Source organism: Callionymus lyra, chromosome 14, assembly GCF_982586985.1.
Source record: "Callionymus lyra chromosome 14, fCalLyr1.hap1.1, whole genome shotgun sequence".
In the NCBI taxonomy this organism is placed as follows: domain Eukaryota; kingdom Metazoa; phylum Chordata; class Actinopteri; order Syngnathiformes; family Callionymidae; genus Callionymus; species Callionymus lyra.
Genome location: NC_141831.1, coordinates 26,083,728 through 26,102,643, shown reverse-complemented (window position 1 = coordinate 26,102,643; position 18,916 = coordinate 26,083,728). Strand labels below are relative to the sequence as shown.

Sequence of the window (18,916 nt, the reverse complement as noted above, 5' to 3'; positions counted from 1 at the left end):
TGAGACATCCTGAGGAGGGCGGCCACAGTGTCCTTGACCTCTCCTACATCTCCTGGTCTCAGCTCATCAAGTTCGACGTGAGCCGTGTTATTAGCGAGGGAAACATGCACCCCATATTGAACAACACCGCAACCTGTCTTCAGCTCTAGGCAGAGCTTCAGGGCGGCCTGGCCAGAGCCGTGGTTGTTAAACAACAGTTTGAAAATATGAAGAAAAATTAATTGCCATAAAAACCTTTTCATTATTTTATTCTCTTTTCCAAAACCTGCAAACATCATACAAGGAAACCTTAAAGATTGAAGCCAAGCATTTTTTACTTGCATGTGAAACATACAGTCACAAAACAAAAGAAAATGATTGATGTAGAAGAACGCATTTATTTCCCTCCTTTCACATACATACGTAAACCTTCAAACCAAAAATAAATCGAAGCCACTCATTTACGTCAAACATTTCCAACATTTGCATTCGTCTTTTTTTTTAGGTCTTTTCTTACATGAGTAGATGATGACTGCACCTCAATATGATGCAATTATGCAAAAAGATGTGTGAGTTTGGTTAGATCTCAGCAAGGGAGGATGGAAGAAACAATGCTACAATGGATACAACATGAATCCTGGTTCAGGATTAGTGGTTCAGAGGAAAACAATACCCCATATCAGTGGTAAAAGTTTAAAATTAGACAAGCCAAATTCTTGTGTAGAAGATGATAAAGAAACGTTTGCTACATGAACCACCAGCTTTACTTCCAACGTTGATTGAAGAAGGATGAAGCCGCTATACTGTCTAGATTGTTGCAGATAGCCATATTCAAGTCCTTTCATTAGAATAAGTCTCTTTATCTGTCGCTGGCCCCCTCTAGGAGTGTTAGGAGAGTCGAGCCAGGATTGAGACTACAGGGACGAAGCTCAGTAGAGGAACCCCAGCCGACGGCGAAGAACTTGAGCTGAGAACTGCAGAGAAAACAGATTTTTACTCCTGAATGTGTTGACCTTTTAGCTACCTGCTCTATTATTCAAAATCTGTTCATCTTAAATTGATCTTTGACATCTATTGCACTCATCAGTATCTGTCTGGTTGTACAAAATTCACTTTTAATGGGAATAAGGACTTAACATTTGCTAAATTAATGTGTTAAATCCTAAAAATATTCTTCATGCATGACTTTTCGAGTGGGGGCATTTCTTACCTCGACAGCTTTTCCGATCATGTTGTAGCATCCCAGTGACACAACTACACACTGGACCAGTTGTTCTGCTCGTACAGATCTGCTCACAGCCTCCATTGTCTTCTTCACACCAGTCAGACTCTAATCAGAAACAAGCGACATGAAAAGTATATAGTTTAACTAGGTTATAAAAAAGCATTCACATAATTATATATCCTTAGTTTTTAAAACTATAATTAAGTTACTATTAAATGTGGTAAATAGGTTAGGTAGAACTTTAGGTAGACCTTTATTGATCCCACAGGAGGTCTCCTTTGGGAATTTTTTTTTTTTTTCCAATTAGACACAGCAATACAGCAATTATTCATAAAATAAAAATAAAATAAGAACAAAGAGAAATAAAGAGAAAGAACAAGATGATACAATCTAAGTCTAAAGATAAAATACGGATATTCCAAAGTGTAATGAATACCATTATATTATTTATACATTAATCTAAATTTGAATTTAAAAAAATCACATAATTTAAATAAAAAAATATTTTTTAATATTGTTTTCTTGATACCCCAGTGACATTATGAAAGGTAACAAAAGATAGGAAATTAATTCCCAAATCCAACAACTGTTTATATTCTGATTTCAACACGTTATATCAAAAACAAGTTTATTTTGTTTAATCTCCCCCCACTGATCTTGTGAGGTCACTCATAAACTGATACTAAAACTAAAACTAAACCAAACTATCCATTTTTCCTCACCTCTCTTTCTTATTGGACCTACTGACAATATGTGTTCCTTATGGCCGCCGTCCTCAGAGTACATTCTCCTTTTATGAGGACAGTTCTGAAACAAGGTCAAAGTAAACTTAAACTGCAGGCGGGTTCAAAGGAGGTACAAATCTTACACTTAAATCATCAACTTACCACTTTGCAGGCGTTGGTGTCGGAGTCACACAGTGAGACATCACAGTGGAGGTGGACTTCATCATAATCGCCGATGAACTTAAAAACAGTGACATGGAAGCGGCAAGTGAGGGAAACTCCATTTTCTGCCATTCCGATAGTGTTATCCTTAATGTTGGGACACCTGGAGAGAGCATGCTTTTATTGTTCAAGATGTTCAGGTGTTGAGTAGCTCTTTGTCTCTAAAACACTCTTCTTACCCTCTCTCTATAATGATGTATCTGAGTTGATCACTGCTGTAGCGTGAAGGTGTGGCCCAGCACATGTTGACGATGAGGATGAGCTGGTTCTCGTCCGCTCCCTCCACAAAGACCCCAACAAACAGCACGTCTCTGGTGCTAAGCACCACCTCCCCCTCCCTGTACGGATGCCTGTACGAAGAGTTCTTGTAGAGCGCCATCTTGGTAATGAAGTTCCCCTCTTGTGTTGGAAGGGTGAGGTTGATCACACTGAGTCAAGAAAAATAGTTAATGATGATTTTTTTTTTTTAATGAGGATGTCTCACCTGAGCATGGGTTTCAACACCGTTTCCAGCGAGATCTTGAGGTCTAGCTCGTAGGCACAGGAGAACTCAACGTTGATTGTTTTGTCTCTTGTAATCACGTTCCCAGTATTGTTGACACTTTCTATCCACACTGTGTTCTTGTACATGATGTGGGTGCCGTTGGACTGTAGAAGACATGAATACGTCACAACCTCACTTTCTGTTTTTTATTAATAATTTTTTCGATGGATACTTTTGAACATGGAGAGAATCGTCTTTTTTACTCAAGAGAGGATCTACTGTCACTGAAGTCAATGGCACAGGCTGGAGATCGTCATGATATCACGATGGAACTTCAGCGCTAGGCTAAGCTAACGGACAATCGGAGACGTCACGGACCATCGATCCCCAGGAAGACAATGGGGAACGTCAATTTATTGACAAACAAGATTGACAGGCTGTCTGCCCACAACAACCAGCGGATCTACCGAGAGAGCGGCTTGTTGATCTTCACAGAGACATGGCTCACTCAGCTGACCGTGGACACTAGTGTGGACCTGCCAGGCTTCACCATCGTAAGAGTGGACACATGGTTGCGGGAAGCGCTGAGGAGGAGGTCTCATCATTTACGTGAATAAACGCTGGTTTAGCCCGGAACATGTTACTGTGAAGAAAGTCAGACTGATACCACATACTGAGATGTGCTGCTGAAGTCCTTATTTAAAGGATTATTTAAAGTTCTGTTTAGACATTGTCGCCCCTGCTAAGACTGTATGCTGTTACCCTAATAATAAACCGTGGGTAACAAAGGAGGTCAGGAAGAAGTGGGCTTTCAAGAGCAGGGACAGGGACGCCATGAGGTCAGCACAGCAGAAGGTGAAGCGATGCTTGAGGGAGGCAAAGGACACCTACAGGAGGAGGTTGGTGGAGAAGCTGAACGGGGAACAAATTAGAGAGGTCTGGGATGGTGTTAAAACCATCACTGGACACAAGACCTCTCAAGTCCTCTCTGCAACAACAGGTTTGAGCAGGTGAGGATACTGTTCCTGGAATTTTCTAGCGCCTTTAACCTCATCCAGCCCACTCTGCTCCAAGACAAACTGACAAAGATGCATTTATACTCTGGTCTGGTCTCCTGGATCTCGGACTATGTCACTGATCGACCACAGTATGTCAGTTCTAAAGACATCACGTCTGACACTGTTGTGTCCAATACAGGAGCACCTCAGAGGACAGTACTGGCCCCTCTCCTCTTTACCATATATACTTCAGACTTCTGCTACAACTCTGAGCTGAGTCTCGTCCAGAAGTATGCTGATGACACTGCCATTGTTAGATTCATCAGGGACAACAGCGAGGACAAGTACAGGAGTCTGATACGTGACTTTGTGGACTGGAGTAAGAGGAACCACTTGCAGCTGAACACATCAGAGACTAAGGAGCTGGTCTTGGACTTTGTGAGGTCCAGGACAAAGCCACGTCCAGTGTCCATCAGCGGTGACGAGGTGGAGATAGTTGAGCTAGTTGACAACTATAAGTACTTGGGTGTGTGGCTGGACAGTAAACTGGACTGGTCCTGCAACACAGACCATGTATATAAGAAAGTTCAGAGTAGACTTTACTTTCTGAGGAGGCTCAGATCATTTAACATCTGCAGGAAGCTCCTCTGCATGTTCTATCAGTCTGTGGAGGCCAGTGTCCTGTTGTATGCTGTGGTGTGTTGGGGTGGGAATGTGTTCAAGAGGAGTGTCAACAGTTTGGACAGGTTAATCAGGAGGGCTGGCTCCTTTGTTGGCATGAAGCTGGACTCACTGGTGACAGTTTCTGAAAGGAGATCACTCGACAAACTACTGTCCATCATGGATGATGACAGTCATCCATTGAACACTATTATCAGTGAGCAGAGAAGCAGATGGAGTGCATGAATGCTCCTTCCCAGATGCAACACCATCCATCCATCCATCCATCCATCCATCCATCCATCCATCCCTCCATCCATCCATCCCTCCCTCCATCCCTCCATCCCTCCATCCCTCCATCCCTCCATCCATCCATCCGCAACTATCTATCTAACTCTCTATGAAAGGAAGCAAATCAGTTAAACCAGATCAGAAAAGATAAATAAACATCTCCTGGATGGACCTGTACGATGGAGCCACAGTGTCCTTTGGTGTTGTTGATGTGGAAGGAGATGAAGTCCTCTCCCTCAATGCCGGGGCAATGCTCGTCATTCAACCTAACGTCTTCCCGCTCAAAGCCCAACTGAAAGAGCTTACACTTGGAGATGGAAACCTCCATCTTGGCATGTTTACACATCACCTCAGCCTGAATAATGGCATCGTCCCCTGTGGAAAACACGCAAAAACATTTAGATACAAGGAAGAATTAAACAGAGAAGTTCCCCCATTAAGAGCACATCTGCATTAAAACCTTCCATGCTAACCTCCAGTGTTTGTGGGCAGCTCAGGGCAGCCACAGAGGTCCCCATCGCTCTCCAGCTCACAGGTATAGTTTGTGCAGATCTCTCCAGCACAGGGGTCATAGATCCATTCTGCTAAAAAAGGTCAGCACACAATGTTAGCTTCAATACACAGCTTATCTTCTTATAATCAACATTTACTGAAAAAATCACCTAAATGCTTTATGACCATCTCAAGTTATTTTGCTACCAGTCAGAGGCCGACAATAACCTCCTTGGTGGAGCAATGGTTGAAGTGGGTGAACATCAGTGACACCAGTTACTTGGGTTGCACTTACAGCAGTTCTCTTGGGTGATCCATTTAGTAGTCAGGCTGCCCATGGAGCGACATGCCTCAGCATATGCTGCCAGCGAACCGCACACTTGTGCCTTTTGGTGGTTGTAGCATCCGTCTAGGTAGCAGGACTGGTAGAAAGGCTGGGGGTCCAACAAACCGTGACATGGCTGAAAGAACCCCTTCAGTTGGGTCAGTTTCTGGCAGGCATCCTCATTCTGCAGGGCCAAAACAGCAGTGTTCTCACAAGACTGGGCCAGAGCAACATACTGGGTCTCATCGCAACTGTAAAAAATAATAATATATTTAAAGATGACTATATAATATATTCCAATTAGTCTCAATATACCATTTCTACTTATTCAAAACCCACCTGTTCTGCATACCATTGGTCTTCCAGCTCTGTGCCAGCTCAAGGGCGCTAACTGCTGGTTTACCTCTTGATGTTATGTAGTCATCACTGGGGTCGCCGTTAAAATTCCCACACAGGCCGCACACCTTGTTCTGGAGCCGCTGGCCCATTGTGATGCTAAGAGTGTTGAAGCGGTTGTATCGCACCTGAATGTCCTGCTGAGTGTCGATGACGATGAAACCTTCAGAAGTCGTTAAACGCGTCATCAGTCCGGTCACGATAGGTACTGACACAGGAGTACCATTGACCTGTGAAGACAAAACTAAGTCTTATGAGTAATGTACCTCTTGACTAGGGTTCCCAAGGGGTGTAACTCAAAGGGGAGAATTGGGGTACCAAGACCTGTTGCAATAACTTGCATTGTTCTTAGTAAGAGAAATTGTACCATAATATAACAAATAAAATCAACTATGAAACAAAGGATGTTTAAGCATTTCTTGCCATTTGCCAACCCTGTTCTTCATTCTAATAAATATCCACAACCCGAGAAGAAGAGCCAACACATGTTTGACACATGCCCCCAGAAGAGCACATGGTCAGATCAGATTCCAGAGATAATAAAACATCACATATTCTACCTTATATGTTTTTCATGCACTTTTAAAAATCAAGGTTTGTAAAAGCTTATTTTACCTTGACAGTGCTGCCAGAAATGAGTATGTTCTCCTCATTGATGTAGAGGTAAACATGAGAAATGGTGGTGAGGTTGGGTGTGCTCCATTTATCAAAGTTTGCAATCAGTTGGAAGGAGAGGTCATGGAGTTTCTGACAGTTGGTGGACAAAACAAAAGAGCAGGAGGCTGGGAGTCGTAGCGACGCTCCATCAAAAGTCCTAAACACTCCGCCTCCCGATGCCACGCAATGCTGGGAGCGTCTGAGAAAACACCCACGCACTCCATATTGTAGAGTGCACTCTTCCTCTGCCTTGCAGCGTCTTGGATCACACTGAATCAAGTTGCGTCCAATACACTGACACCGCTTAGTGCAGTCACTGTTCCAAAAGAGCTGTTTCGGCTGAAAAAGGAACACCTTTGTTAATAACTAAAAATAATGTTTTGTGTTACATTAATCTAGTTAATTAGTTAAAGGGGGGTTTCAATGGACTTCTGATAGGAAATGGTTTGTGTTAGTGGAATATGCAATACTGACCTCATAGTATTTTCCATCAGTGTAGCAGCCACAGTTTTGAGCAAGGATGCAACTTATTCCATTGAGGACATATCCTGGGTAACACTGGCAGCCCTCCACACAGTTCCCACTGCAGTCCCTCTGGCTACGGGTGGGGGCACACTGGGACACACAAACTGGAATGCAACTGGAGTAATTGCTGTTTGGTGGGCAGTTCTGGGCTGGGAGTAAAAAGGTTAACACTGATAAGGTTAGCACTATTCAAAAGTCTATTTCCAAACTTATTAATAGTTTTTTGACTTGAACACAAGACACACAAAGTTGACCAAGGTCAATGAGCAGCATAGAAATAAATGTAGGTGATCTGTGCTAGGAATAGAATATACATGAACTTGATTTTTTTGTATATATATCCATGCAACAGGTTAAATGTGAAATCCTTACATGATCCTAAAATGTTATTGTTTTACATTTTGGGATTTTCTCAGAAACAGTCAATAAAACACTGAAGTTCGCAGCAAGAAGATGCTTATTTACAGTTATGTAGGTTTCTGTGATACAAAACAATATTTTGAGACCATCTCACACACATATATACTTCCTCTCCTACATTTATAAATCTAAAAAAAAAAAAATTCCCATAAAGACGCTGTTACACTCACCACACGGTGTATCAATTTTCCAGCCAGTCACAGGCACTCCTTGAGTCTGGCAGGTGCTAGCATAGATCTGCAGCCAATTGCAGATTGTATCTTGAGCTCCTTGGTCTAAACAGGTATCCTGGAGGCAGCTTTGATAAAAGAAGGTTGGAGCCACCTTGCTGTGACAGCGAGCAAATACACCTCCACGATCCACAATTAGCCCACAGAGCCTTACAGCTTCAGGCTCAACAAACACATACAGTCCATCTCCAATGTGAAAGCGAACGCCTGTCGTGGTGTCCATTAAGGCGTTGTCAACACCATTGTTTGAGTTGCCATCAGCCACCATGAGTGAATCATCGTTCAGGACACTTTTGTCACCAAGACCACATCTTGGACAAGAGTCTCCGCATCCCACTTGGCAGAAGGTGTCCCTCTCAGCCCAGGCCATTCCCCACTCATTGGTAGCGTAAGTGGATGTGGACAACGGCATACCTTGGCAGAGGCCACAGGACATGTTATAAAGGTCTCTTGGTAAAGTCAAGAGGAGAAGAGTGTTCCAGTCAAACGCCACCTTGAGTCCAAAGTCTGTCTCCAGGATGAGCAGCATTCCAGAGGAAAATATTGTGATTTTTTCAGGACCAAGCTTCAGGGGTAGGTACAGACGCTCCTTATTTACCTGATGAACAACAAAGTTAAAAAAGTTTAACTAAATTCTATATAATTGTAAAAAATATGGTATATATTATATATGTGCCTCCTTGTGAATAGCCTCAAATGAAAATTAGATAAAGAGTTAATGAAAGAAAAGTGACAGAAGAAATGTGAGTGTGCATGTGTGGCTTCAGGTAATCATCTAAATGTGGGGAATTCCATTTTGTCTCAGATGTGTGAACCATGTCCAGATGTCATTCACATTCTGGGTTTAGCTGGAGACAAATCTAGGGTGATAAAAGATCATTGAAACCTGAGCCTGCTTAATCCAATCAGAGAATAACTATGGCTATATCTGTCCTGTCATTCATGTAGCTTCATTAATACAACATTCAGGACCACACTTGAATATTTGTTTAGACCATCATCACTTACCGTGACTGTGTTTTTGTAGCTTCGAGACACTTCAATTTCATACTCGTGAACCTCCAACACAAAGCCCCTCACCCATATAGCCTGACCTGTGTCCCTTTGTTCATTAAGAGCTGCCAATTTAAATTCAGGGAAAATTCCATTGTTGATAGCAGTATTCCAGCTCTCTCTTCTACAGTCGGTGGTGGCCATTTTGAGAGTGCAGGAGCTCTGCAGCTCAAAAGGAATGTTACCAAATGCTAGAAAATGTCCATAACCAGCTGCCACACATAAGGCCTCTGTGCGTGGCTGACAGAAATACACACCACTTGTTTCCTGGCAGTATTCTTCAGATTGGCAAGGCACAAATTGACAGTACACACTGTTGTCAGACCCGTTGCAGTGGCAGCGTTCAGTACATTCCCAATCAGTCCAGAAAGTCTGATTTGTAGCTAGATGGCGTCCCTGGCTTATGCATCCACAATCGCTGCGAGATACGCAAAGTCCATTCCTCCACGCAAAGCCTTCCTCACATTGACATCCCTCCTGGCACGGAAGTGGACAATGTTCCTCAGGTTCATCCAAATTAGAGCAGGTCAGAGGGCAAGCAGAGGTGCACTCGTCAAAGTGACTGTTCTCTGGGCATGGAAGAGCTGAAAAGGAAGACAAGGGACAAACATTAGCTGATAGTTTTCATGTTTTCAGCAGAAATAACTACAGCTTGAGATCCTGCATCTTCATACAAGGAAAACACCCACACCCTCTTGTCCTAATATCGCAAAATTACAAAGCATTTTAACTTAAACAATAAGGTGAATGTCAATAGTCTGCCTCAATAAGAGTCTTTTAATTATTTAAACAGAAGCACATGCAGACTGTGGCAACATGGTTTTCAGAATAATGGCTGGTTTAGCCGAAGATCTAATGTTTTGCTGTTTTAAAGTTGCACGTTCCACTTACGGCAATTGGTAGCAATCCTCCAGGAAGTGATGCGTATTTGTGCATCTTGACATGCAGTGGCGTAAGCATGCAGGGAAGAGCAGAGTGCAGAGCGGTTTCCATCCTTGACGCACATGTTGTATAAGCAGTTCCTGAAGAAAGGCGACGGGTTGATGAGATTATGACAGGCCAAAAAGGAACTGTTCCCTGGATCGTTGATGTTCCCACACATCCAAGGACTCTGGTAGAGCCGCAGGTCTGTGCACATTCTGTACAGGTCGTCACAGTCACCGTTGCATGTGAGGTCATCAGCAATAGAGCGCCAACCATCGGTAAACTGCTCTGTAGATTCCGCCAAGCGTCCACTAGGAAGACGGTAGTCATCGGTGGCGTTGCTGTTGAAGACGCCGCATAATCCACAAGTAACGTTGTAGAAGATTGTTGACAAGGAGATGTTGAGGAAGCCTTCGCGTGTGTAGTGAACACGGATCAGACCACGGGACTCCACCACTGTTACGTTTCCTGGTGCTTTGTAGATCATCATCAGCTCCATTGGATGGACGTAAGGGAGGACCACTAACTCACCATTTACCTTATACAAACAAGTTGCTTGGTTAATTAGACAAAACATAATTTTTGACTATACATTGGAACTTACCTTCACTGTGTCAAAATCAAGTCCCCCCACCTGAGCCTCTAGGTTAGCAACTGCAACCACCACAGGTCTTTTCCAACTCGGGCCTTTATTGACCAGTTGTCTCCCGATTTTAACTTCCACCATTGAACCATTAGCTGGGACAGCACCACATAGTTTTACCAAGTAGTAGGAGCTATCATCTGGGAACTGCAGGAGTGCTCCATCAAACGATGAGGTCACTGAGTTCTGTGTGACTGAACACACTCCTTCTCTTCGAGGGTAACATCCCACAAGGCCCACCTCTGCGATACACACCTCACCCTCCTTACAAGACTCATTAAAGCAAGAAACTTCTCCAGCAGGTCCACAGGTACAACGCAGAGTGCATTCACCTTCTTCGCCACTGGGGCCAACCCAAAATGTGGCATTAAGGGGGTAGTAAAGGCTGTTGTACTCACAGCCACAGTCATTACGTTGTACACATCGGCTTCCACTAAGAATAAAGCCTTGATCGCACTGGCAACCTTCAGTACAAGGATGAGCACAGTACAGAGGTGCAGTCAGGTCTGAGCAGGACGACGGACAGGCACTTGTGCATACCTGGTAGGTGCTGAATTCAGGGCATGTCAAAGCTGAAATATTAAGAAGGAAATGACGTCATCCTAATATTCCGTTGTTTTACATTCAAATATGTGTATCTTACCACAAAAGTTTCGAGATCTCCATGGTCGAATTGTGACTCCGAGTGCCTGACAGGCTAAGGCGTATGCTTGAATTGCCTGGCAAAGTGTAGTTATATTGTCCCTATTGCTACACATATCATAAACACAGCTGTAAACAAAGGTTGTGGGGTCCACTACAGCCCTGCAGTCTCTAAACGGTCCGTCAGTTTTGTTAATGAGTCCACAGTAGTCGGAACGAAAGTAAAATGCTTCAATCTGAGGATCACAAACACTACAGTTCTGAATGCAACCGTCTGTACATCTCCAATCTGGATCATCTGCTCGCCAACTGCCTCCCAATTCTACCACGCTTTCAGCAAGAGATCCATCAGGAAGGACAGGGTCATCAGCAGGGTCGTCATTGTAGTTCCCACAAAGGCCACACGTGTTGTTGAAATAGGAGCTTGGAAGTGAGATGGATGCATAATGTTGGCCGTCATAAGTTACCAACAGCCCAAAGTCTGTTTCTAAAGCAACAGCCACTCCAGACTGGTAAACCTTTATGGCACCAAGCTCGAGTTGAATCGGTAACGTCTTCATCAGACCGTCCACCTACAGAGAAGACGATAAGACGACTTTAAGATTTTGGATGGTATCTTATTATGCTCTAAGTTGCTAGCTCTGTCCAATATGTTAGGTTTTTGTTATAAATCAGAATCTTTTAGCAAAATACCTTTAAAAGTATGTCACTACATCAGGGCCGCCAAGTCTCATGCTTTCAGTGTGACAGTGACAGTAATGCAATTTTACCCATTTGACACATTACCCATACCACTCACTTGATTTTATTTACACTTGAATACTATATAAATGTATATATATATATAACATAAAAAAACAGCAAGTTTACGGATGACAATATTAAGATCATCGCAACATTGCAACTCTTGGCCTTCATCATCATGGCCATTCTCTGAAATGTTTTAAATGCAGCTTTGTTAATCTTTTATTTATCATTCATTAGTTCATAAAAAAAATGTCCATATAAATCATCCCTATCGCTTCTAACTATGAGTTTATTAAACACATCCAATCATAAATCAACTTTTATGTGTGTGTGGTCGCAAAAAATATTGTTATTGTTAATTGACATTCACTACTCTTTAAGGCTTATAAGAACGATGCTCACCTTTACTGTCCCGGATCCACCTTTAGGGAGCATGACTCTGTGACCGTACACTTCCACTGTTACATCTCTGAGCCAGGAAACAGAAGCAGCTCCACGATTCTCATTTTTGGCCTCCACACTAAAGAAAGGAAGTCCTGAAGCTTCCCAGCAGGGTCTAGCAAGCAAGTAAGAGCAAGTTCCTTGGAAGTGATAGAGGAAGCCATCAAAAGTGTGGTAGTGAGGGTCACCGAAGACTACACAAGTGCTTGTGCGAGTCGGTTGGCAGTAAAATGCCCCATCGTGCTGCTCACACGTCTCTAACTGGCCACATGGGGCCTCCAGGCAATGAACCTCATTGTCAATGTCAAGACAGCGGCATCGTTGTGAACACTGGTCAGAGAGCCAGAAGATTTCCCCTCGTCTGTAAAAGCGACCTTTAAATTTGAACATTAAAACTGGAATTAAGTTTCTCATTTACAGTCTTTGAGGAAATGTTCACTGTGACTTGCACTTGCCATTGTAGCTGCAACCGTTAGCAGGATCAATGAGCTCAGTGTCGATACGGAAGAACCAGCGTCCTGGGACATTGACATTGGTCGTCTGTTCAATGTTGACAACGTCATTTGACCGTGATCCTGGTAGGTTGAAGAAGTGACCAATATCTCCACCGTTAAAGCCTGACTGAAGAGTTGTGAGAAGGTGAATTATAAATGGATGAGTGACTGTAGATGACGACCACAGTACATTAGATGCTTCCGTCAAAGTACCTGAGCTGTTGTACCACCGATTCCTGTTAATGGATCTCCCCCACTGGCTGTTCCTGTGCTCCATATGATCTCCCCATAGTTGAACATACTGAAGAAGGCCACGCCATCTGAGATTAGTACAGTTTGGAATGTGTTCACCTTTTAACCAAACAAGAGGATTATAGTTTTACAAATACAGAAGCACATCAAATCAGAAACAAATTTGCTTTTTCTATTGGTTCTGATGTTAGTTAGCATTAGAATGCAGCAGCTTAACATTCTTACATTCATCATGTGTCTGCACATTTTCCTAGTAACACAATATTCTGACTTTTCTGCTTGTAGGTTGTTAGTATGTTAGCACTCTGGTGACTAGATGACTAATGGATTATTTTTGGAATTTTTAATATCCTGTAGAGAAATAACTATAATTTTCACCTTACCGGGGTTGTCTGGCTCCCTCCATAGAAGGTCACTTGATGCCAGGTAGCAATAAATGTCCAAGTGGCTGTAAAGTCTGGCATGTTTTTAAAATACTTCCGAACATCCTGGGTTGCTTTTTGCAAAATGTCTGGTTCTGTGGACTCTCTGTAAAACACATCTCCACGGATGCCATTGTGGACATCAGCCCAGAGCGGGGCAATGAATGACCTGCTGTCACTCAGAGGAAAAGCCTCAGGTGTGAACTGGCTGACCTGCACGTTGAATGAAATCACCCCGTTGTTGTTGACCTGAGAAGAAACAGGAGGTCAAACAACAGCCCCGTCAACTGATGCCTTTTGAAGGTAGTTGAACTGATGACACCAAAAGAATAGTTGTCAATAAATTAGGTCAGTATAAACAAGTTGAGTGCAATTCCTGAACTCAAATCACGTAAATAATCATCACTCTCAATTTATGAATACATAATTTATTTAAACCAGTCGATTTGTTTGCACCAACCGTCCTGCATAAATATTAAATGTTAATAAATATTCACTCATCAATATTTACAAGTCAAAACTAATCAAACTGAACACATGATGGTAGAATTAGAGTGAAAAGATTAACATTTTACTGACTGAGGTGAAAAAGGAGAGAAACAACTCACATAAATGGAGCGATAGGGAATGTTGAAGAAGACAAAGGGGATAAGTAAAATTAGTTCAGGAGAACTCCCATCATCCATCTTGGGGGTCTCTAGATCCCTGTGAGCTGGTCCGTATGGATACAGGATATCATGAGAACCAGCTTAAAGAATAATATGAGGAAAACATATATATTATTGGTCTGTGATATATTCACTATTAGCAATGTTTTGTTGCAGAATAAGTACAAAAACATAGTGATGATTTGTCTGCTGTGTAGAAGTATTTATGCTCTTCGCGGTCAATGAAAGGTTAAATGTTTGCTGAGGGATGTCTGCATATTTGAGAGTCTTGTACCTTCTATGTGAGAGAAGATGAAGAAGACGTAGAGTAGACTGAGCCTACACTCCTTCCTGAACATTCTAAAGAAAAAAGAAAAAAGTCTTTAGTACAAACCAACATTTGAACTTAATGTCAACTTAAAGGTTGAGAGCCATTAATCGTAGCATGTGTGCTGGTTTAGAGCTTATTTAAGACCAGGCTCACAGAAGACCTAAAAGGCCTTCATTATGTTTGCAGAACAATGTGCAAGGATCACATTTGCCTGGGAGGTCCCATGTGAGTAACCACCAGCAGAATACGGATCTATGTGCTTCGTTTCCCCTGTTGCTCCTCGGTCACACCGCCAAGCTGCTTAGGACCTCATTACCACTTGAGTTTGGGTGCTTTCCATGCCTTGTTGGCTTGATGGGGTAAAACATAAACAGCCCGGCACTAAGAGCTTCTAGCGAGAAGATTTAAATGGCAAGGTCACCACAGGTGCCCATTGGGATGTTCCGTGATGAGTCTGGCAAGGCGTAGATGGCAAAGTGTAGTTTGCAGCCAAGTTGGAAGATTCGGTGGTCACTGCATCCGTGATGATACTAATGAGGTTAGTAAATGTCAACAGTCAGCTAACACCATGATCACTGGAAATACAAGCTGCTTATGTTGGTTCAGTGCAATGACATTTACAGCATGTCGACTAATTGTTGGTATTAAAAAATGTCCCACCACGGATGATCTAAGTCACATAATGCTAGCTACAATAGTTCCAGCTGTTCTAGTCAAATCTGTTTCCTGATTTTTTAGTTTTACCCAAAGTATGAAAGGAAGTGTTCAGACTAGTGGTTTGAGCTGGAAAAGAAAAGAAGATCAAATTGTTAAAATATAATTAATTTTCTTAACAACCAATTGACTTAAATTTCACTCTTGAATCCAAATTTAAGATGTAATTGGAAATTGAAAGGTGGAATCGTTCATAGTAAATTTTGAAGGAAGTTATGGGAAAGTTTTAATTTGTTCTTAATCACTTATTCTCCTGTTATGGCTGTTTAACAAATTAGTTCCACTAGAGGACAGCAAATCACGTCTGCTCTAAACATTAATCTTTGAAATAAGTTAAAGTAAATTTTAATACAATTCTGTTCATCAAACTTTCGGATTTAAACCTTTTAACATTAAAATGTTACACCTAGATGTTATGATTAAATGCAGTCCAACACTTTAAATACCCAGATTAGATTCACTTTTTTGGACTATTAATTTACTAAAATGAAAATGAAATATATGCCAGATAAGCTTTTGAATGTCAGGGTTGAATGTGTGGAATAAAACAAAATATTGTTGATATAAAAGTGAAAACAAGTGACTCCCTTACCTGTCGTTGAAAGATTGGCATCTGGCTCCTAACTCGTCCAGCCTGGTAACCTCCTCACTCTCCCACCATCCACACACTGCTGTTAATGGTGATGATGCAGAGAAGAAGGGCTAATTCAGACTGTCCACAAATCACCTAATATTTCTAAAATGACAATCAAGCAAGGAAATTCTTTTGCATTCCACTTTCAAAAGTCCAATGACCTCCTTTATGCAGCAGATTTTTCTCAGTGGAGCGGCTGTGACAAGCAGCTACAAACTTCACAAGGATTGTGTTCACCTTAATCTGGGATCAGCGTGTGGGAGAGGGTGAGGTGGGGAGGAAGGGAAAGTGAGAGGAGGGACAGTGTTGAAATCTGAGGACAGTTAAGAATGTTTAATATAAAAGGAGACGACAGGAAGTTGTAAAATCCACAATAAAAGCGACTTGATAATTGATGTCTGTGCCAGGTTATGATATGATATTCTCTAACAATGTGGTTTTATTGTTAAAAAAGTGTTTTGCTACCTGAATGTAATTTTTACTGTTGCTTTGAAGTATTAAATTAGTAGCAAGAGAAGTAAAAATGTTTTTTTACGTGAATATTATTAGGATGATGTGGGTCAAACTCATTTTATGTGGCCAGTGAGATAGAAATTGAGGTGGAAAGAAATTTGAAGAAGCGAACGTCAGGAGACTGATTCATGTCCCTTAGGAACAGTTAAATAGATACTTCCTGATCGACTAACGAATTTGACTGTGCATAATGTTTTAAACCCCTTGTGTGTCTGATACACTCCTAAAGGTAGGAGATGGATGGATTTGTGATTTGTGCTCAGAGAGGGTTGCTTTGGAATCCTTGTCATGTCAAGTTACACAAGTGACAAGAGTCACTCTTGACACTGGGAACCTTCTTATTTTAATTGGGGAGCGGCTCATTTGTAAGCTTATACAAGATACACAGTCTCTTCAGATGTTGGGGAGATAGCAAAGGGGGATCTCAGGTGGTCCAGTGGGGAAAAGGTCTGGGAAGGAGAGGGCAGTCAGTCAGGTCTTTGTTGCCAGAGGACAGTGGAAGTAACAGGAGAGGCATAGAGCAAGGTGTGTGAAAGGCACCAAGACTGAGGGCGAGCCCTGAAGTCCCATTAAGAAACATGGAGGGTCTCTGAGGAAGCTTCTTTTTTACCTCCCAAGTCTTGTTGTGTAAATGGACACATAGTAAAAACCAACATGTGAAAGAGTGTCACACAAAGAGAGACAGATAACATGGAGGACCAGAGAACGTTTTCATTTTTTGGGAAATGACGCTGGTCTGTCCAAGCAAAACACATAAAAACAGATGTGTTCCAGTCTTATGAACTAAATCCATCCATATATCAATTCTAACATTCATCCATGGATGAAAGTTAAAGTAGTTGGTCTGCTCTTTCCTTGGATTGTGCCGGAGGTTGTTGTTTAAATGCGACATATTTTGCAGAGTGATGCAGATCACGGAGTAGTTGCATTGTCCGTCGGGTTGCTTGTTGGTCCAACGCCGCGACCACCAAATTTACACCTGAGAAAAAGATAAATATATTCCACATAAGGTAAGCTTTCATTTGCCTCAAACATCCAAAGACAGAGACACCTGTCGCAAGAGGAGGAATGCAGAGTACTGTTCAGAGTCTTTATTTAAAAGTGCGTTAAAACAGAGATAACTTAAAGTGTCCTAACATAAACTCGCATTACACATAGCTTCCCATTATTCACTGGGTGAGAGAACCCAACCCTCAATGTCTTGCACAACACATTGTTTAATTACTCCACAAATGAGAGAAAGCAAAATGAAATATCATGTGAGCAAAGTTGTTATTTGTGTTTCAACATACTTTCGAAAGAAAATTGTAATCAGTGTTAAAATTTCTTTAAGAGCACCTAATGTGAAAACCCAATTCTCCTGACTTACTCCAATGTTTCAAATGTTTAAGTCTTCCTCTCCAAGATGTTGTAAGTCCCTCATCATGACAATGATCCAATCTGAAGTTATTACTTTACAAAGTTCTCCCCTGTCTGAAATCTTAGCAAACAAGAGGTTACGAAAGCGGAGCCCATTGTGAGGTAACAATGTGTTCTATTGGGGATATTTCAGTATTCAGCAAGAGGAGCTTGAATGGTGACACAGTTCCTGTGTCAGGTGTGTGTCCTGATCTGGTCATGAAACAAGGCTTGTCAACCGACAGCACTGGTATTAAAAATGATATTGTGGTGGGCACTGTGGGTTGGGTTACTGAGGGCTGGTGACTCACCCAGTGTATTATGGAAAGGGGTGTGTCACCTGAGTTTATATACTTTAATGGTAGAGCATTTGAGCTCTCTCTGTTTCATCGCACTGTTGAATAAAGACTGCGCTGGATCTCCTTGAGGATGGGCTCCGAGGACGGCGGTTTCATCTTCCCACACCTCTTCCTTTATCGGCTGCTGCTGCAGGTTCGAGCAGCTCTGGCTAACTGTGTCTGGCATCCGGCGACTTCGGTGGTCTGGCTGAAGAAGCGGATCGGATCCTGCTGATGTTGAGGACTATGTGGTCCCAGAGTCCCCCCAGCCGATTATGAAGTGCGAGTGACCGGGTTTAGTGGCTGCAGTTTCCACACAAAGACGATGAGGCAAACTGTTATTTGACTGTCATTGCATGCAGACTTTAAGGCTCAGGGAAACAACAGAGCCAGCAATCAGTAGGAGCTGTCGGTGCTGCTGACCGAGAGGAGCTGCTGTTTGCTCAAGATTCTCTGTCAGGTAGACAAGTTCACCTTAGCAGACTTGTGTGTGGCCTGTCAGCGCGCCAAGGTTCACCGTCATACTTAGGCACCGTCGAGCCGTTCGTCTTTCTAGAATGGCATTTTGATCATGTGCATGTTGACCTGGTGGGACATTTAACCCCTTCACAGGGTTTTACCTGTGAACCTGCTCACAATGGTGGTTCAGACTACTAGGTAGTTAGAGGCGGTTACGGGTCGCTCGTTTTGCACATTTGACTGGGGTTCGCAGTTAATTTCACAACTATGGTTGGCGCTTGCAAGGTCTCTCGTCACACAGGTTCATCTTACTACAGCCTACCATCCTCAGGCAATGGTTTGTGCGAAAATTTTCCCCGGTCACTTAAGGCCTCTTTGCAAGCTGCACTTAAAGATACAAATTGGGTGGAGCGTTTGCCTTGGGTCATGCCCGGGTTGCGCTCCACTCCAAAAGATGCCTCACCTGCAGAGTTGGTGCTTGGACAACCGCCTCCTGTCCCAGGCAAATTTTTGCTAGTGTCGTTTCCTGCTATGTCTCCGATGTCCCATGTCTGGGACACGTTTCCGCTCCGGTGGCTATCCACCACTTTTCTCTTCAAATATTAGTGCCCACAGAGCATTCTGACACAAGTCGT

General features: G+C 42.6%; 1 protein-coding gene across 1 annotated transcript; it reads right to left on the bottom strand.

The window, feature by feature from the left end:
- Nucleotides 1-867: 867 nt before the first annotated feature.
- Nucleotides 868-18,009, bottom strand: tecta (tectorin alpha). The gene is made up of 23 exons (XM_087806916.1): nucleotides 17,880-18,009; nucleotides 13,856-13,995; nucleotides 13,209-13,496; nucleotides 12,787-12,924; nucleotides 12,535-12,700; nucleotides 12,041-12,453; nucleotides 10,893-11,463; nucleotides 10,211-10,821; nucleotides 9,574-10,144; nucleotides 8,638-9,266; nucleotides 7,570-8,227; nucleotides 6,929-7,128; nucleotides 6,413-6,793; nucleotides 5,741-6,027; nucleotides 5,372-5,652; nucleotides 5,058-5,168; nucleotides 4,757-4,959; nucleotides 2,636-2,799; nucleotides 2,331-2,579; nucleotides 2,092-2,254; nucleotides 1,927-2,011; nucleotides 1,190-1,309; nucleotides 868-953 (listed from the first exon to the last, which is right to left on the bottom strand). Exons 1-23 carry the CDS (start codon nucleotides 18,007-18,009, stop codon nucleotides 868-870), a joined length of 6,645 nt encoding a protein of 2,214 aa, XP_087663042.1.
- Nucleotides 18,010-18,916: the final 907 nt, after the last annotated feature.